The sequence below is a fragment of the Habropoda laboriosa genome, unplaced genomic scaffold (genome assembly GCF_001263275.1).
Source record: "Habropoda laboriosa isolate 0110345459 unplaced genomic scaffold, ASM126327v1 scaffold65, whole genome shotgun sequence".
NCBI classification, from domain to species: domain Eukaryota; kingdom Metazoa; phylum Arthropoda; class Insecta; order Hymenoptera; family Apidae; genus Habropoda; species Habropoda laboriosa.
In genome coordinates, this window is record NW_017100254.1 from 1390871 (window position 1) to 1412370 (window position 21500).

Sequence of the window (21500 nt, forward strand, 5' to 3'; positions counted from 1 at the left end):
GTCGAGTCTCTCTCTCTCTGTCTCTTTGTCTCTCTGCCTCGCTCTGTCTCGTTCGGAAGGCACGCGTGAAGCGTGCTCGAAGCTCTAACGAAGCGGAATTAACGACAGAGAACTATCGGCTTTTCGCAACTTTCACGTATCCTTTTTACGGGCCTGGTGAACCCCTGCTGGCTATACCAGTCGGACGATGCCTCGTTTAATCGAGTTACACAGGTTACAGCAGCTTTTACAACGGCGAAACGGGGGCTGCGTGTCTTGGACAGACTGTGAAACGAAGGCGGAGAGGGAAATGGAGATTTCTTTTCGGAGTTTAACTGACTTTTTCAGGGACGCTTCTTTTTTTTTTTTTAATTCAGAAAAAGTTGAGCTAATTTTTTGGTATACGAGGGTCGTGCAATATTCAAAGAGACAAAGATTATTGTTATAACTATTTTAGTATAAAAAAAGAAAAAATTGAAAAATGTTTCAAGTTAGGAAAAATTTATAGTCCACATCTTGTCCCACCAGATTTCTTTTTCTTCAAAAAGGGGGTTGAATGATTTATTTTTCATTCAAGGGATGAACAAGTGTTGTGGAAGTTCGTGTGACGTTGGTTGGATCAAAGTAATTGGATATTTTTCGAAGTACGGAAGAAATTGAATAATTTTTGTGAATTTAAGAATAAGACGATTTCATATTTTCTATCATTTTAGGAAGTGAAAGGTAATTGAAGGGTTGAAAGTTGAAAGTGGGGAAGATTAAATGATTCTGTAAGTATTTCATGGGGAGAAAAAGTGTGAAGATTGGCGTGAAATTAAATCGGAAAAAGTACAGTTAAATATTTGCTGTCATTTTGATAAATGATGGCTAGTTGAAGCAGAAAGAAAACTGTTCAACGAAAATAGAAAAAAAAAGGGGGAAAAATGCGAAACTTTCTAGATAAAATTAGAATTGAAAAGGGTAATTCGATATCTGTAGCGAATTTATAAAATAAAAAAGAAATTTGTATAATTGGAACAAAAATAAAAAATTCATTGAAAATCTTCCGAAAACTTAAACAACCAGGTTCCATTATTCTCCCGAAATTCCTGATGCATGTATCGTTTCACTTCGTTACGAAGATTGATAAGAACAAAAGAAGAGAAACGGGTCTATCCGCATTTTTCTCATCTTTTCACTCTTTTCTCGGAGTTGTAACTCATCTCAGTGGAAAAACGATAACAGCGCAATATCTTCGCGTAAAAATTACTTCCGCGAGCACTTAGTAAGTGCAATTTATTTCAGTGACACGGGCAAATAAAAAAGAACGGAGAGAGAGAGAGAGAGAGAGAGAAGAAAATGTCAGGTGGCCGGGCTAAGCGAATAAGTCGGTCACGCCTGTAATGCGAATAGTAATTCAATTTCCGTGGCGTAATAGAAATTGCTTTGAGGATTATATGATTTTGCCAGATTTAACAGCCCCGCCAGACTTTCTCCTTCTACTCGCGAAATTTTCGATCGTCCTATCGATTCCATTGAGGAAAATGAAATGAAGAAATTTGTGAAAATATTTCAGAAAATTCTGTTACACTGACTTACGATTTTTTTGTTCTACTGGTACTGTGCATGTAAACGCAAGCTATTTATTATTTTAATACTGTGTGAAATAAGGAGAGCTAACGTACAATGTATATTTATTTTAATTAACAATTTGTTCATTCTCGGTGTTGTAAATTAAAATTAACATTATAATTATTACATAGTTCAACCAGACTGTTAATCATAAGAATCACGTCCAAGCTTGGATATTTCCATGAAAATGGAACCTCAAACTTTCTCGACCCTGGGTCAAATCGATATTAGACAATCCTTCTCCTTTTACCTCTTTTTGTTTTTATATTAATAACAGAACAGAATCAAAGGCTGTCGAACAAAGAAATCGATCGATCAGACAATTCGCTAATACAGCATGAAATTCATCGATTAGAATAGCTTTCGAAATTTGAAGCATAGAGAAATTGACTAGCTTAAATTTTTTTGAATTTTCCCAATTTTGACACAGAAGCACAGAATTTGCGCTAAATTTTTCATAAATGAATTATATTTAATAAATATTATTTGACGGAGTTGGAGAAACTCGGGTTTTGTGATATATCGACCGAATTTTTATTCGAAAAATATTTCCAAGCTCTGTCGTTTGGTATTTTCTCATTCACAGAGAAGCAAGATAGAGAGGGGTGAGTTGAATGGAATTACGGAATCCGTGCATCTTCTTTCATAAGGGACGTTTCTACGTCCTCTTTCTCTATTGGCTGCCTCGAGAAAGCAACGTGTGCATGTGTAAGTGCGTCGAATGTATCGACGGATTTTCACGTTTCATATTGCGCTTTTCAACGCCGTGGAAATTCACCCCAGTTGAGCAGAAAACGAACGATAAACGAGAAATCACTCCTCCAAGAAAATGCTTTTTTCCATGCTTGCTATTTCACCCGTGACGTTTCTTAACCCTACTGCGGTCTTTGGGTCTTTTACGACCCATTGCCTTCTTATTTTTTTAAATAACTTTTGCTCTTATCAGGTTTACGTTCCCTTAAAACATTGTATTAAAAGTTTATCGTCCATGTTTATACGGCGTACTGGTAATAAAAGTCGAATAGAAGAACGCACTTAGAATCGCGTTCCTTTTTAGATCATTTCCACGCACTTTTGTGTCGTTCGATCAACTGTGTCCTGTGATCCAATTTGTTTCATCATTATCTTCTACTTCTAAATTAAAATTGTCCTTTATTAGACCTTGTTCTATTCAATTACAATTCGTTCAGTGTGTTAATACGTTCGTATCAACGAAATCGCGAAACTGTAGAGGCAAGGACGATTAAAAATGAACGTCAGTCTGAGCTTGTGGTGGTGGCGGCCCTCTAAGAAGGAGAGAAAAGAATGGCGTCGACTGTGAGAGCGACGAAGGGGGGTAGATTCTCGGGGTAAAAAGCGGTGGAGACTGCTCTATTGTGCGAAACTGTGTCACAGGGACGTAAGGCAAGAGAGCAAAGTGGAGAGATTCTCTCTCACTCTTTCTCATTCGTTCTATTTCTCTTTTTCTCTCTGTCTCTCCTTTCCCTCCCTCTCTTTCATTTATTCTATTTTCACTCTCTCTCTCTCTCTCTTTCTCATTCACTCACTCTCTCTCTCACTCACTTACTCACTCACTCTCTCACTTACTCCCTCACTCACTCGTTCTATTTCTCTTTTCCTCTCTGTCTCTCCTTTCCCTCCCTCTCTTTCATTTATTCTATTTTCACTCTTTCTCTTTCTCTCTCTCTCTCTCTCTCTCTCTCTCTCTCATTCACTCACTCTCTCTCTCACTCTCTCACTTACTCACTCACTCGCTCTATTTCTCTTTTTCTCTCTGTCTCTCCCTTCCTTCCCTCTCTTTCATTTATTCTATTTTCACACTCTCTCTCTCTCTCTCACTCACTTACTCACTCACTCTCTCACTTACTCCCTCAGTCACTCCCTCACTCACTCGTTCTATTTCTCTTTTTACCTCTGTCTCTCCCTTCCCTCCCTCTCTTTCATTTATTCTATTTTCACTCTTTCTCTCTCTCTCTGTCTCTTTCATTTATTCTATTTTCACTCCCTCTCTCTCTCTCTCTCATTCACTCACTCTCTCTCTCACTCACTTACTCACTCACTCTCTCACTCTCTCACTTACTCCCTCAGTCACTCCCTCACTCACTCGTTCTATTTCTCTTTTTACCTCTGCCTCTCCCTTCCCTCCCTCTCTTTCATTTATTCTATTTTCACTCTTTCTCTCTCTCTCTGTCTCACTCTCTCTCTCTCTCTCTCTCTCTCTCTTTCTGGTCGTCCGTTTTTCATCTACGAATGATTTCTACGTCACGTATAATTGTGCACGAAACACTTCCGGACGAGTTGGGGAAGGGGGATAGGGGTTGGTTGGAAGGATTTCCACGGCCTCGTGGAAAATCGGTATTACTCTGATACACCACTACGAGATTTCGTCTCTCTTTGCTTCTTTATAGTGAAAACACGATGCTGCTGCGGAGATAGGATTCCTCTTTTTTTTCTTCTTCCGCGAATTGTTTTTTTTTTCTCCCTTTCGTGTGGCCTGGTTACTCGTTGCGCTGTGTTCCCGTTTGTCAACTGTCGTCCTGATTTTTTCACTCCTCTTTGGTAGGTTTTTTTTTTTAATTTTTCAGAGGCTATTTGGAATTTTTGTTTGAGGATTTCTTTTTTTTTTCTCTCTCGCTTTTCTTTTGAAGGAGGAAGGGAGAGTGTGTTTTTGGTGGTTGAATTTTTGCAATGTGGGAGAATCGGGTTTGAAATGGAAGAGAGAGTTTTGCTGGTGAATATTCATGCTCTGTTTGGAGGAACATTTTTTCCATGGAGGTGTCGCAGGATCAGCGAACAGATGAGATTGAATGATTTATACTGTCGTTGAACAAAGTTTAACCCTTTAATTTATTCTTTTTTCTGTTTCAATATTAATCTTTGTTATTGATAACACTATTTTTGTCACGTTTTGACTATAATCTATTCTACGAAACTGATTTCTTCTGATAAAGTAAGAAATTAATTGCAGGGTGCTTAAAAAGAGAAACGAAACTGATAAAACGATATACTATATTTACAAATATATCTTATCTTCAAAAAGAAATATGTATATATACACATACAAGTTCTTTATATAAGTGTTATCCTTTTTTTAAACACCTTGTATCAACACATTCTCAATCTGCGGTTTCCATTTCAATCTGTGGTTTCCGACCAATTTTAACAACGTTTTGTTCTTTCTCGTTGGGCGACAATTAATGTTTCAGGTTATAATTCCGCTGCAGACCCAGCGAATTATATTTTTCATATCTGCACGCGGTTGTTCGTGTCGTTTCCATTAGCCGTTCCTCGACAGAAAAGTCCCAGAAGAAAAAATCCAATGGTGTCAGGTCAGGTCAGGTCAGGTCGCTGTTCTATTACACTCTTAGCTTTAAAAAAAAAAAAGAAAATTGCTCAATAAAGAAGAAGAAAAAGATGAGTGGACCTTGAAAGCTGAACAACGAACCAGGGTCTAAAAAAAAAAAAGAAGAAGAGAAAAAACATTACGCGTGCATCCCTTATTAAGTCATCCCTACTCGAGGACCTTTTTGTTTGTGTTGTTTCTAATTATCGAGATATCGATCTGTGACGAGTTACGTAATTCGTCTTATCTTTCAATTAAAATAAACAGTGAATGTTTTTTTTTTTTTGTAAAAATTAATTTTCTTTCCATTTGAGTCGTGAAAATTCCGAGTGTCGGCATTTTGGTTTTGATTTTTAATGGGGATATTGTAATATTTTTTTACTTTAATTATTGCTAAATTTACATTGTAAAGTGCTTAGGGGAAGCAAAAAGAATTCCGATAATTACACGTTGCCAGTAATGAACCGAAACGTCGAGTTTCTGCGGTCTCACGAGAGAAGATCTCGCGATGGAGGGCGAAAAAATAGCGGGCAGAGTCTCGAACAGGCGATAAATTTAGCCAGAAGTTGGGCTCGTGGGAGATAAGTCGTCGAACTGAAGGTGGAGCTTTTTAAACTTCGGAAATCATTCTTTCTTTCGATCTGCTGATTGTTTTCCACTACTTTGGTACACTCACGAAGTCATTCTGACATTAAAAATTCTTCAAATTGCCATAATCGTGAAATTTCATTCGTCGTACAGAATAAAAAAATTAAAATGATTTTATGCCATTAAATTCCAAATTGGTTTTATCTACATCAAAAACAAAAAAATGTAAAAAGTTCAGTGCAAAGAAAGATGAAGTAACCAATAGATTTCACGTGTGATTTCGCTGTTGAATCGTCAGATGTGTATCACACTGTTGTGTGATATTTTTTCATCACGTTTCACCCAGTGAAAAAAATACAATAGATTGGCCGGGCAATTAGCGTGCCGCCTTTCCTTGGCATTATTCTCGAAACCAATTAACGGTCCGTTGATTCGGGAACCGCGTTATTATGAGCTTGAAAAGGCCGATGAAGCGCCGAGTGCCGGCCCCGATACTCTCGATCACGTGAAAATTGCCAGCTTCCCTCCTCCTCTCCCTCTGGACTAGCTATTATTGCTGCAAAAAGTGGAATACTTAAATACTGAATCTCCTCTAAAAATTACTCTTTCGATATCAGCTTTCAAAAGTATTTCAGTTATTAGATACAACGTATTGGATGTAGTAATACTTTGAGAGCTAAAAATTTGGGAAAAAGTGACTTAATTAACTTAATAATGTAAATCAGTGATGTGAGTTGAAATTAGGATTCAGTATTGTGATTTACAGTTGGTATTTCAGGTTGAAAATTTTATTACTGTACTGTGGGATTTGAAGATTAGCGAAGAAAGGACTCAATTAACTTAATAGTGTAATTCAGTGACGTGAGTTTAAATTTGGGCTGGATATTCTGAGTTGAAGTTAGAATTTGAGATAGAACTTCGATGCTGTAATTTGATATTCAATTTCAGCAGTGTAATTCACTAATGTAAGTCACTTGTGAGTTGAATCATACATTAGTAAGTCAGTGTTAAAATTCAGGGTTGCGATATAGTATTGGGAGCTCTTATTGTGGGTCAATACAGTCACACAGTGTTGGAATTTGATACCAGAGCTTCGTATAAGGTTTCGCTAATGTGATTCAATGTTGTGAATCACTGTTGCAACTTGCTACTAGAATTCACTCAGTCTTTAGGGTGTAAGTCATTACTGTAACTTGATACTGTAATTCTATACGTACAGTTCAACGTTGTAATCGATACTGTTGCTCAATAATACGACTTATTTTTCGTATAATAACCTCACATTGTACTTCTCTACTTTAACTCAATACACAAACTCACCGTAGTAACTTAATTTCATAATTGAACATTTCAACTTAATATATCTATGAACTTCGTATTAACAAACACAATATTGTGACTAATTTATCACAGCTCTAAGTACCAAACTCAACAATACTCAACCCACTCAATATCATAACTTAACAATTCTCTTTTCAAACCTCTCTCTCTCTCCTTCCTCTCGTATTTCATTTTTTTCTTTTCACGCCTTTCTACGACAATCTACTCATCAACGACGTAATACCATTTCCTCCACTTAATTACTGTCCACGAACTATCATTTCAACGAAACTCACGCGACATCCTAGTCGCGCTGTTTAACTCGTGAAAAATGAAACGCCTGGAGTGTGATTGATGCTTCAATTTCAGCGTTGGGGGAAAAAACCTCTGTTTTCCATCGAGTAATCGATCAGCTGTCGAAAATGCATTTTCAATCCCCTTGACCGACATTTTCGAATTTCTACCCACTTTTTCTCTTCCCTCGATTTCCCGGAAACGGATGCTCGATTCGATGCGTCCTCGAAGTGTGTCCAGCCGGCAGCGTCACTTTCGTCACTCGACTCTGATGAACTCTGATCAACCTTCATCGGCTTTAATTAAACGCATCAGTGTCAAGATGTCCGCCGGAGACAATTGCGGCCTTTAAATGCACAGGCACGCGATGTCCAAGTCTCTTTCATCGAGGAAAAAAACCACTTCACACGATGCTTGTCTACGAAATTGATCGATTTTTCACCACAAAGTAGTTCTCTCTTCGATAGAGAAAAAAATTTCTTTTCTTTTTGATTTTCAATGAAAGATTCGGGAATACTTTGATTCAATAATTTACTATTTAATTTAATTTTATTGATTATTTCATTCAAGAATATTTACGTTATTAAGTTTTCTTTTTATGTAAAGTTTCTGTCGACTGATAATTGAGAATAATTGTTACAAATCTCCTTTACAGAGATTCAACGAATATTTTGCCGAATCCACGATTGAAGAGATTGCATTTAATTAACTCACATTGTATTACCACGTTTTCACTGTGAAATCAAAGATTCACTGGTGGAAAGAACGGTTTTACGTGCACTGTTTATCTGTGATCTTTTAATTAACATTTCCAGTCGCCTTCCAGGCAATTAATGTAACATTTTAATGGTACAGGCATTAGTTTAATTAATTTCTTTGTTTTCCAGTTGTTGAACAAATTTTGTGTTATCTAGATATTTTCAATGAAATTTTGGTGAATTTTAGTGATTGAAGTTTCTATCGAGGTGAACGTGGAAAGAGAGTGGCTTCTAATTAGATTGTTAATTTAAAATGTGATTGATAATCGTCTCGTTGATAAGGGAAGTTTTAAATATCACAGGGTATATGCTCTTCAGAGGCCATGCACGGTACCACATTAACCTCTGACCTAAACTCTGGTCTTATAATTGTTTCGATGGTTGCAAGGTTTCGAGTTTGCCATTGAAGCGGGGAATATTAAAACTTTTTAACATTTAGAGTTTCCAATTGTACAAAGTAAATTGGAATTTCAATTTGTCTTTTATTCCAGAATTAAAATTCTTCTCCTACTCTAGATTTTCAGTGCCGCCTTTTTGGCCGCCGACGAGGACGGATGTGTTCTGCAGGACGGTCCTGCATATTAGTTGAATAAACAATATTAGATATAAGCAACAGAGTGTAGTGTGCTGCAGGACGGGTCCGTCCTTCGTTGGATAGGAGATGAACAATTTTTTTTTTTTTTTAGAGCGTAGTGTCCTGCATATTACTTGGATAGGAGATATTAGATATAAGCAATAGAGTGTTCATCGAGTGTACTGTCCTGCAGTTTAGTTGAATTTTTCTTTTTTTTTATAGAGTGAACTGTCCTGCAGTGATTTTCTTCCATTCCATAAATGAAATAATTTTCAGTTTTATGAATTGAATTATGATTCTTTTCAAATTTGAAGTTCCATAAAAATAATTATATGTAAAATTAACGTATATTTCCAGAAAGTGTCTATTTTTCTTCAATTTTTTCATTCAACTTAAATTTCACCATCCCGACACTTAACCCTTTCCAATTTCCATTAGCCAATATGGAACACCGCAGTATCTCGGCAAATAAGCAACAAAATTAATAGTGTAAGATATTTCATTAAAAACAAAAGGGTAGCCATATTCACATTTGCGCTTTAGTTACAAGTCTGTCGTTGAGTGCAAAGTTGATTGTTGTTTGAAAGTGTATAGAAGTTTTTGAGAGACGAGTTAAATAGTGAAATTTCTTAACGAAGATAAGGTAAAAGAATTTATCACTAAATATGTTTGTTTTCGAGTCTTCAAAACAACTTTATCGTCAAATTTTTTCTTCTTCTTAGTATAATTATTATTTTTCCGTCGAAGTACGTATACACTGGACCAAAAATGTTTCCATACACCGGATTAGAATTTCTCAATTAATTTAGTAGAATGTCAGAATGTATTTATAAAAACACTTTTTGCCAACCGATTACGATCTATAGTTAGAGTCGATGAAACAATTTGGGTTAAATGAATTGATATATTATTTTTATTTTGTAGTATTAAACATAAAAAATAAATTTGGTACAGAATTAGAAAGGTCAAAGAAGTTTCCATACACAATGGTTATTACTCATTAACTACAACTAATTTAGTTTATCTTTTTTTTAATACCTAGAATGACCACCCTTTGCCCATGGAAGCTGTAGCACCAAAAATTAGAAGAAAATCTTGGGACAAAGTTGCAAAAAGATACAAGATATTTGTTTATTTGTGTTTTTTACTTATATAAATATTCATTTTTCAGTAAAGTTTTTTTAAAGATTTCCATATTTCCTAGGTGTTCCATATTCGCTACCATTTGTTCAACTCGCCACGTTTGACATTTTTTACCATGATTTCAAGACATTAAAACTTTTGCATAGTTCACTATTAATATACGAATATCTATTAATTTTATCTATTAGTTTTAACGTTAGTTTCATTAAAAAAAAAAAAGAGCATGTCTCTATGTTTGGTAAGATTTAAAATTAGGTGTTCCGTATTAGGTACAATTACCCTACTCCTAATTGCACTATAACTCACGTTCTTTGTGTTTCTGATATACGAATCGTCAGCTGCGTTGCTTTTCACCGACTACTCGACACCGTCTAGTAACATTATTTGCATCGACGCAGATTTCTGACATGCTCGCGTATAATTGTCGACTGTTGTCTCTACTTTCTCTCTCTCTATTGCAATGCTGAGTTTCGGGCCAATTTCGCTAAAAGCTCTGGGAAATATGTGTTTTCCGCAGCACAGCGAAAAATCAGTTTCGAGTAAAGGGTTATCCTTGTAACAAGTCGTCGGAGGAAAGAGGGCCAGGAACATCGTAGCCGACGTTTTAATTGTCTCGGCTAGGAAATTCGGCCGTGGGGGCGGTTCTTAAAGTGGGTCACAGGTCGAACGTCCTCTGCGGACGTGTATGCGGATACCGATATATTTTTCCCGTCGGGGGGACAAAGTTTTTTGGACGTTGGCCAACCGGGTGGCTCGATCGCACGTCGACTTGTTGCTGATGCACGACACACCGATCCAATTAGCGATCGATCTTTCGTGTCACGCGATTTTCATCTCCTTTACCGATCTTTCACCCCTTTATATTTCACCTCTTCTCGGTTCGATACACATACACCACCGACCAAAAGTTTCGAACTACTTACAGATTAACCCTTTCGTGAGTTCGTCATATTTTTAAGGATTTATTTATCTAACGATATGTAATTGATACCGAATTGAGATAAATTTTTCACTGGTCACGAAAAGGTTATATTTTATACCCGCTTATCAATTTTTTATGGATTTGCGATTAATGTTTCGGGGATCGGTAGGAATTTATTTCATCTTGATAGATTTGGGCAATGAGAGATTCGTTAAAAGTTCTTCATTTTTTTTTTTCTGACTATTCTGGCGTAACTTGCAACGCATAACGATTGCTAATTTTTAGCTGATAGTGTATCTGGTGGCTTCTTCAACCCCATAACGTTCACTTCTTTTTATACAAATTGTAAAAAGGAACCTATTTTTTTTTTTTTATCCGTGGAAATCTTTATTTGAACATATTTTTGTATAATAATTACGCTTGTTGGGACAAAATTTTATGTACGTAAAATGTAGGCACAATAACTACAATAGTTCTAAACAACAAAAAGTTATAAATTCTCTTTCGTGTGATAAATTTCAAAGCAATTACAAGGAATTACAAAATTCTTTTCTTCTTTTTCCTTTACTGTCTTGTTGTGCGCAGCATCTGATATGAAAATGATCAAAAATTAGGTTAAATCATGCAAACACTAATTCCTTTTTTTATATAATAATATAACTTTCTTGAGATTATTTTGTGGTTGTATAACACTTGATAATAAGTTAAATAGCAATATATTTTGTAACAATAACTATAAACACGTAAAAAGAAATAATGATAATTTGATCAACGCTTTCTAAATATGTGTATCTCGCAATAAATTCTCACGTACTCACTGATATCAATAACAACGCGCTTCACCTGTTTTACCCCCAGTTACCCTGTATGATCCGCTCGTTTACAAAATCTCGAGACGATTCGGCATACTCACTACATTCACGCCATCACTCACATCTTATTATTAAACCAATTCCACATATTTTTCATTGCTCGAGTTTATTCAAGCATGTACATCATGGTAACAGAAAATATAACTCGAGTGTGCACATTATTGCCATTATCGTCCGCTTGAATTAATTCCGGAATGCCTGTTAAGGGGTTATTAATTAAGTTAATTTCGTAATTTTTATTCGGTGTGATTTGAACCCTTTTTCTATTTCCTGAATGGTGACATAGTGATTGGAAGGTTTACGACGATGAAGTGGACGTGAAAAGAGAATAGAAATTTATGATTAATGAAATAATTAAAAAAAAAAACGGTAAAATTTCGGAAACAATTAGAAATTTTAATTGCACTCTTTTATTCGAGGGTTTTATAAACCCGTGAATTTTTTTAAATTTCGAGCCATTCTTCGTGTAAGAGATTTGTTAATCCCTTGGATTAAAACCCTTCCTCGTGTGAGCGAATCTATTTCGAGATTTCAAGAATAATATTTCCCCGAAAATTGCCTCAATTTCTCCGCAACCCTGACTAGTTTCCAATTTAAATCTGAAAATGGAGGTTTCACCCATCGGAGAAGAGATTCAAACGAGAGAGGGCTGAAGGAGGAGGAAGAGAGGAGCTGATTCGACGACGAACACCTCTTTTACCAAGCGCGTCTCGCGACACTCTTTACGCCGTTCGCTCTGTATATTAACGCCGGACGAAACAGGGTTAATTGCAGTCCAAGTATATAGTCATGAAATTCTTGACCCGCATGCATAAAATCGCTTTGATCAGGAATTCGAAGAAGCTGGACACATCCCGGTCGATCTCTCTCGGTGTATTAGAAGCTTCCAGCCAGTTGCTTCTCTTGCTTCTGTGTTCTCTCCCCTCTGTTGCTGCACCCACGAAACTTGGGATTGTTCGTCGAATACCTGGAGCTCTCCAGTATTATTGGGGCATTTTTTTCGGTCTGATATCCCTGATATTCGAAAAATTGCGAATAGAATTTTTTAAATTCTTCGATACGGAATTTTATCGTACGGTGGAACTTCGTTCCCTTCCGCTGTAAAAACCGCTACAACTCGAAATAGAATATATTTGTCGCATGTTTAATACGTAATTTTACCTCTATAACTCGAATTCGGAAGAACTCGGACATCTACAAGTCGATCAGATCCAATAGGATCAACGGATCTACGATCGTCAATTATTTATTACTTCACAGAGATAAGCATTTTCTTCACAAAAGCAGTTTGCTGTGAATGATCGAAGGAATAAGCTAATCCTTTGATAGTTTATCCCGTGTGAGACTCGGGCAAAGCGTGAAATACTTAACTGTTTGGCTCAAGAGAGACTCTTCGGAAGAAAGTTAAAAAGGGACGAGATATTATTGTCGTAACTATGACGTAGGGTTATGTATCTCTTGTTTTAAAAATGATCGTACCCGACGTAGTAATTGTTAAAGAAATACGTGTGAAATGTAAGTTTTTATAAGTAATTCATAATTTTGTTAGACTGTCAAAGGGTTATTTCTCGTTCTTTTCTCCGGATTATATGTATCAAAATGAATGCTAAACGCAAGCGGAAAATATTAACATTGGCTGATAAAACAGACGTAATTGAAACAGTAGAAACTGGATCAAGAAAGAAGAAGGATATTGCTAATAACCTCTGTTACTCGAAAACTCGATAAGTCGAAATCTCTATAACTCGAAGGTTTTTCCCCTTCCCTTGAGGTTCGAGTTATCCAGGTTCCACTGTGTTTCCAATTTTTGTTATCAGTATTTTTCCTTCGGTGTAGGTGAATTTTCAATTTTATCAGGATTTCGACTTTCAAATGTGGAGACTTTGATTTTGAACTGTGACAATTCCACGCAATTCCATATTTCATTTTGGCCGCACTCCAATATCGACAATTTTGATCGCAATTACGACTTCCAAATTCGACAATTCCACCTCCCAAGTGTGACAATTCCGCACAATTCTATGTTTGTTTCCGCGACAATTCCAAATTTCGTGCGCGGTCTCGTGTTCAGTATCACGCAATTCCAGCTACGGTCGTTCACGCTATTCCAGCTTTTGGTTCGTTCATCCAATTCCAGCTTTATTTCTACCGCAATTCCACCTTTTCCATTCCTTTCACGATTTTAGCAATTCTTATATTCGAACACTTCCATTTCATCAAATTCCCCTATTCAAATTCCTCCTAAAAATCTTCGCCAATATTTCAATTCTGACCGAATCCGGCCATAATTCAAATACGGCCCACACCCCTCCGTCGATATTTCAATTCCACAACAATCCCAATTCCCCATTAGCACTCCATTCCTGTCGCCGTTTCCAACGTCCTCACATTCGAAATAACCTTCAACCACCTAGGAAACAGTTCAGATATTAAATTATTCCACCGGTATCCATTTTGCCCCTTTCGACCCCTCCTCCTCAATCACCCTTTCATTCCTTGTACGTGTATATACGCACGTTGGTGCCGATTGCCAGCACCAAGAACCAAACCAAGAGATCGAGTGTGGAAGATAGCCAGCGAGGGGTGGGAGGAAGAGGGAGAGAGAGGTGAAACACGTTTGCATGGCATGTGGAAATGGAATCGTTGAACTCATAGAAGCATCTTCCTTTCCCGGAAGGGAGCAACTGCCGACACTTGAGGTCCAAACCCCCGGGGCGAGCCTGCAAACGCTTAACCCCCTCCTCCACCGCGTGTTTTCTCCGAAGAGGGTCGGTTTAACTGAAAACACGTTGCATTTTTCTCTCCTCTCGCTGCCTCTTCGCTCTCGTTACCCGGGGAAAATATATATTAGCGCTCGTTAGCTTCGTTCAAAAACCGTGGACTGTATGTCTGAATATTTCATTTTTCCAGTCGGTTTTTCTGTTTTCTTTTTTTTTGCCCCTTTTCTACCGGTAAATGTAGGATGTTCTTTTTAAATCTTTTTTTTTTTTTTTTTTTTTAAAAGGTGTTCGTGTTTGTATATGTACATACATATATGTTAGATACGGTTGATTATTGATTACTGTTGCTCTCGTGCGTAGCATTTTTGGTATTTTTAGAAAAGCGATGCTGGGAATTGGGATTGAAATTAATTGATCATTAATTAACAGATCGGGACTGCGTTATCGGGTTCCCTTTGTACCTTGAAATAATGGAAATGGTGGTGAATAGAAAGGTATTTTTGAAAGCTTTTATTTTGCAATAAAAGGAAATTACGGAATAATTAAATGGAAGAAGAAAAATCAGTAGAAATTATCTCAATGCTTCTTCACAGTCTTCAAACGAATAAAAATATTCTTTTATCCCACAAAATCATGTTGAACAGAGTTTTTAGAATTTTTTTATTTTTTCCTTTACGATGTGTTAATTAAATTTGTTCAATTCTAACAGTCCTCGCGATAATAGGGTGTGAATTGATCGTAACGTAAGATTCTCTTTAAGGCGAGATGTACGGTCCGCTGTGGCTCGTAGTATCTTGAAAGAGACGCGGTAGCGTAAGCGGTCCCATTCATAAACCTAAAATCAATGACGGATTGGTAGACAGAAATTCGTGGCCGGGGATTGGACGCGTTCCGTCGCCATGATGCCACCGCTGGCCAATCCACGCGCTCGCCTCCTTTTACATAGCTCGTGCACTCGTGACCAGCTCTCTATCAGTCTCTCTGTCTCTCCTATTTCTTTGTCTTTCCTCTCTCCTTTTGTTCCTCTCTCTATCTTCCTTCATTCTCTTCCTCACATCTCTCCCTTCAGCTCTGTTTCTTCCCTTTTTCTAGCTTCTCTTGAATTTCCCGTGAGTCTTCATTCATTCTTTTCGCAGTCTCCTCTTGACCCTTTTTAGGTTATGTTTTCTGTCATCGTTTGTCAAGGAAGATCTTAATTGTGTCTTATCCTCTTCCTTCTCAATTTTCAGATAATCTCTTCCTCTTTTTATTGTGTTTTTTTCCCCTCCAGTGTTCTCTCCAGCATCTTCTCAACCCCTTTTCTAGCACTTTTCTCTATTTCTCTTTAACACACTCTCATCTTTTTCCAAGTCTCTCTTTGTAATCCACTCTATGACGTGTCTACCTCTGCAGCTTCTTCTTGATTTTTTCCTTTCACTTTCTTTCTTTGTTTCCACAGTCACTCTTTAATTCATCGTCATTTTTTTAGAGTGCTTCGATTCTTCCTTCAGATTACGTCACTATAATGGTTTTTGGAATTTTCACATTTTTCCTATTTCCGGTTATATTCTATTAACTTACAGTACCGTAGTGAACCTAACCTAACCTTCTCACACAGTTTCTTTCTTTTGTTACCTCTGAGTATATTCCAGTCACTTCAAAATACTTTTATCATTGTGAAAATATTGAAATGAATAAAGTATAGCTATATTATAAATATTCCAATTAACCTAACCTAACTTTCTCGCACAGTTCTCTTCTTCTTTACCTTTCAGTGTATTGTAGTAATTTAAATGTACATTTCTAATTGTGAAAATATTGAAATAAAGAAATCATAACTATATTATAAATTATTCCCATATTATTATACTACACATTCTAATAATTTTCTTTAACTCTCCATGACGCCACGTGACTTGAAATTCACGTAATCCATTCATCTATATTTTATAAGTTTAATCCATTTCTTTATTGCTATAGTATTATAATAATTATTAATCCTTGCTTCTCACATTAAAAAATAAAATTATAATCAACGATAATTTTTCTTCTCTAAATATACATAATGCAAAAAAAAAAAAAAAGAACACAGTTTAATTGGGACGAAGTATCGAATGAGATTTACACATCAAAGGAGTTGACATCGTTTCCACGGTGGGGGAGAACCGCGCGAGGAAAAATTCCTCTGCCTAAAACGGCGCATAAAACGTGTTCCAATTCTCATTATGACGAGTCCCACGGTGCGGCAATCCGGCGGGTTTGTCTAGTTTTTAAGACAAATGGCGCATTGCGTGCACCAGGCAGGCGCAGTGCGCTAGTTAAACGACGAACCGAAGAAACTTCGAAAGCAGAACCGACACACACGTGGAGTTTCAACATTTTCTAACATTTCGATTCCAAGTATTTTTACGATTCCTGAAATTTTCCATCGCACGGTTTCTAACTGTTATTAATAGACTCGAATCAGAGAGATTAATCTATTCACGATCGATTGGTCGATTAATTGGATAGCTGGTGCTCGATCAAAGCGATCGTCGTCGATCGGTTAATTATCGATGGAATTAATTGGTATTTGCTGAGCATACTTTCGACTGTAGGCAGGTGACCGGAAACGGGATGGCTGGCTTGCGCTGTAAATCGAAGCGTGAAATCGAAGAAATGAAATCTTGTTGAAAATTTCAACTGACGATTCTTGAATAGACGTGTTTCATTTTTATAGATTGTTAAATAATCATTGTTCTGAAATTTTTCAGTTACTAGAAACTTTCTGGTTTATATTCTTTTATTGTATCTTAATTTTGTTTATAATTAGTATACAATATTTTCTTATCGTTAATTGAACACATTTTCAAATTCAGAATTATTGGAAATATTTCATTCCTTTCGTTTTAAATACAATTTTTCTCGTTTGGTAAAATGAAATTACTGTTTATTGTTCGTTTCAATTTTTAAAATTTCTGCCCTTCAAATTCCTACTTTTCAATTGTTTTTTATCATTCCACTTCTTTTGTAAAATAAAATACTCTCAAGTAAATGAATGAACGCAAACGTCGACGCAACTTGCTCTTTCAATCCACTCTTCTTTAATTCCCAACGCTAAAAGTGCTCCGCGTGAATTTTTTTGCGGTCTATCCAATAGTAAATTAAAAGAAAAAAGACACAGAAAGGACAAAATGAAAATGTGGAAAAACAGAACGTTCGAAAAATATTCTCTCTCGAAAAAAACAAAGAAAAAAAGATTTAACTTGACGAATGAAAACAATTGTGATAGTGTAATCAGTGTCGCAGAAGAAGGGAGGAGGAATTAATGCGTGGAGTGATTTACAATAACTATTAACGTCCCCTCTAGGAAGGGGAAACCGGAAGTACGACGTTATATTGTTCCGTGACTCTATGAAAAAGTGGGTGAACCCTCGGGCAGGCCATCCTTCATTTACAAACAAAGGTTCAGGAAAAAGTTTTCGAAGCGAAGACAATAGGAGTGTGGAAAAAGCACGCGAGATTCTCGATCCTCTTTCGACCTTCCTTCCACCCTCTTTCTTCCTCGTTTTCTTTTCTTGCTATCATTCGTCACGGTGAAATTTCGTAATTTTATCTCTGGAAAATCTTGCCCTGGTTAGTTTTAGGATTAGGAATCTGGAATTATTGAAATTGAGGAATTGTATAATTTGTTAAAATGTAATTTTCGAGAATATTTCAAAAATTTGCAACTTCCAAAATTGCCAACTCCTAAAATCAGTCAACTCTGAAACTTATCACCTCCAAAGAATAGCTTCTCAATAACAAACAAAATTAAATCCCCAATAATGAAAAATTTGCCATTTTCCGCAAAAAGCAAAATCAGCACATAAGATAGGAAAAGTATTTTCGAAGGCGTGAAGGAAAAAGAAAATAAAGGTCCCTCCTTTTGTTGTCCGCAGGTCGGGTCTAACTGAAAGCAAAGAGGAGCAAAACGTGGCGGATTCGGTGACCCCTCGGCTGTGACCAGAGGCGCACAGAGAATTAGGGCAAGGAAATGCGTGAATATAAAATAGTGGTGTTGGGCAGTGGAGGTGTAGGCAAGTCCGCCCTCACTGTCCAGTTCGTGCAAGGAATCTTCGTGGAGAAGTACGATCCGACGATCGAGGACAGCTACCGCAAACAGGTCGAGGTCGACGGTCAACAATGTATGTTAGAAATCCTAGACACAGCCGGAACGGTGAGTTTTTAACACACTATACGCCTCTTTTATCCTTTCCTTTATTATTTCGGCTAATGTTTCATTCATGAAATTCTAAAAATATAATCATCTGGCATTTTCATCCTTATACAAGTTCTTTTCAACATGATTGCTGTTATTATTATAATTTTATTGTTAGAAAACAAATTAAATTTTTATTGTTGGAAGATTTTCTAATTAGTTTAATTGTACGGTATTATATATTTAATTAACAGTACTTAGGTTTCACATTTTTATGTTCCATAGAAGATAATACTAGATAATAATTATACAAGTATTATCTTTTTTTATTAAACTCTTCTCTATCATTACATAATACTGGTATCTTCAAGGAAATAGATTAAATACAAGTATGATATACTATATTGTTAGATAAGACTACTAGGATCTTCAGTTGCAATGTTTCAAAGAAATAAAGATACATTGCTACTTGAAAATAATAATTTGTAAATATGTACTTATGTTAGATGATAGATAATACTGATAATAGAATGACTGTAAATCGGTACACTGGGAAAATCCATCTTATGAGAAACTTATACAAAAAAATTCCAAGAGAAATCACTAATCAGATTGTTCAAGTATCAATCAAATAATTCACTTTGCCTCTTACAAAGGGATCATAAATTATCACTGTCCTCTATTCTGCAGGAACAATTCACAGCCATGAGGGACCTTTACATGAAAAACGGCCAGGGATTCGTGTTAGTGTACTCGATAACGGCGCAGTCGACGTTCAACGACCTGCAGGACCTCAGGGAGCAGATCCTGCGGGTAAAGGACACAGATGACGTGCCTATGGTACTGGTGGGCAACAAGTGTGACTTGGAGGACGAGAGGGTAGTGGGCAAAGACCAGGGCGTCAACCTTGCCCGGCAATTTAACTGCGCGTTCATGGAGACCTCTGCCAAAGCCAAAATTAATGTTAACGATGTGAGTAGTAGTTGGACCTCCCTCTGCATCAGCCTCCGCTTGCCTTTTGTTCCATCGGTATAAATCATTGGTAGAGATGCTGATTATTGGTAGCCTTGTGAAGAGGATAGAATTGGTGAAAAGACATGTGGAAAGATGTAAAGTAGAGTTTGTTACTGTTAATTATCAAAGAGATGACTTACTTGTGAGTGGAATGGAACATAATTCAATAGAGTAGAATAGAACACTAATGGTGCATGTTAAACTGTACAAGATTTTAGAAGAAGGACAGTATTCGTTGAATATCCATGAGATAATTTATAGAGAGACACACAGAGTACTGTGAAATGAATAAACTGATCATTCGCTGTCTATTAATGCTGATTATATGTACAAAGAACGACTTAAGTGTTAAACTATGTGGATGTTATAGATTGGAATGGGACATAGTTAAGTAGACATAGAGAGTAGAGCAACAGATAATGCATGTGTAAGGTTCTATAAAAAGGGAAAAAATAGTTGTGCTGTTACAAAATAACAGTAGTTGTCTGATGAGAAGGCATTGTTGATTTTTAATTAGTGCTGTGTGTGGGAGTTCAAGACCGTTATGGAGGCTGAGATATTCTAATTGAATGTGGGAATGTAATCGCTAAGTGTGGGAGTGTGACTCGCACGTCGTTGCTCTCCGCTTGTGTCTGTAATTGTATGGTATGACTGGTAGTTTACAATCTTATTAAAAAAAAAAAGGAGAGAAAATAAATATCAAAAGAATCATATGAAAACACTTATTTCCATTACCCAAATTAATTTTTTATTTTATTGAAAAATACTTAATTATTCATCATATAGAATTGTCTTCCATGTTTTCTTTCGTTTCCGAGACGTCTATGTCGAGACGTTTCTAAAGATTCCACGCTAAACCGTATTTCAGGCAGTTCTGAATAACTTCTCTTTCCTGGAGAATTCATCTCCGGTTGCTGTGTTTGATTACTTTTGTTATTTCGTTGGCCCGGAACTACGATTCAATTGTATAATTGGAGACACCATTTTCTCGGTCTCTATGAATGTAGAATGGCATTGTGTGGCTTTTTTTTTATTGTTTGAAAGCGTGAAAGAGTGATTAAATTGCAGGGATTGAGTGTAATTTGTTTCTTTTTTTAATTTCTTATTTGTTTTCTTTTGTGGGATAATTGAAACAGTACAGCTTATTTTAAATAAATTTTTATTTACATCCATGTATCAACTTCAGTAAAGAATTTATTTTTTCATGAACTTCCACACTGAGACACACCAGAAGCATTTTCATTTTACTCAACTATCGATTAGACTCTTTGCATTAATAAGAATAATGTTCTTTCATGGGAACAGCTAACTTTTTGTACTATCACAGCTAAAACGGAGATAGATTCTACCTCATTAATAGATAGTAACTTATAGGTTATGTAGCGGTAGAACGAATAATCGCGGCGAAGTAATAATTGCTTTGACTAAACCTCTCATTTGTGTACATCCAATTTAAAAATCCCCACTCTTTTCCCTTAATCTGTATGAAACTTCAATTTTATTGAATCGCTACGAGAATTTCTAGATATAGTAATAAATTACTTTCTCTTCAAAACAATACTCTTCTTACGAATGTGTATTCAATTACTCTTAATATAGAAATTTAGTAAAGCAAAATTGTAGTAACTTCCTATTCTTTGATATATACATTTTCTTTGTATTCTGACGACCAACAAGATTCGCTGACCGTGATAATACCCATTCTGTTGCAGATCTTCTACGACCTGGTGCGACAAATCAACAAAAAGTCACCAGAGAAGAAGATGAAGCAGAAAAAGAAATCGCTGTGCCTACTTCTGTAAGGTAAATCTAGCAGAAGCCCGTACTCTCCTGCATGAACAAATAATAAAAGAGGGAAAAGAAACTATAACAATCAATCAACAATAACCAGCAACAAATCCGGACACAACCAGCGGATGACACAGGGGTTCAGGCGATCACGGAGCAAACTAACCTAGTTGACAAGGAGGGGGCTGACGGAATCTCGAGTAAATAGAGGGAAAAAAGGGCAACACAGTGGTGAAGATAGTTAGAAGAACACCAAAAGAAGATGGGAAACAAGAAGAGGAATAGGTTAAACGAAGACAGATGGTGACAAATGAAAGACAGGAACGAGAGAGAGAGAGAGAGAGAGGGGGGGAGAGAGTGGAAAAGGTTAGAGCGAGTAAAATAGAGAGAGAGAGAGAGAGAGAGAGAGAGAGAG

At 36.6% G+C, this 21500-nt stretch overlaps 1 protein-coding gene across 3 annotated transcripts in view; it reads left to right on the forward strand.

Moving 5' to 3' along the window:
• The window catches only part of LOC108572331 (ras-like protein 3), a 59733-nt gene extending 38239 nt beyond the window's left edge, over window positions 1–21494 (forward strand). For 2 of the 3 annotated variants that reach the window (XM_017934549.1, XM_017934550.1), the window contains 3 exons: window positions 18024–18301; window positions 18974–19255; window positions 21010–21492. In XM_017934549.1, coding sequence (XP_017790038.1) covers window positions 18119–18301; window positions 18974–19255; window positions 21010–21099 — 555 coding nt within the window. In that variant the 5' untranslated portion in view covers window positions 18024–18118 and the 3' untranslated portion in view covers window positions 21100–21492. Of the gene's footprint in view, window positions 1–18023; window positions 18302–18973; window positions 19256–21009 lie in introns of all 3 variants that reach the window. The other variant, XM_017934551.1, reaches the window with a different exon arrangement.
• The last annotated feature ends 6 nt before the right edge of the window (window positions 21495–21500 follow it).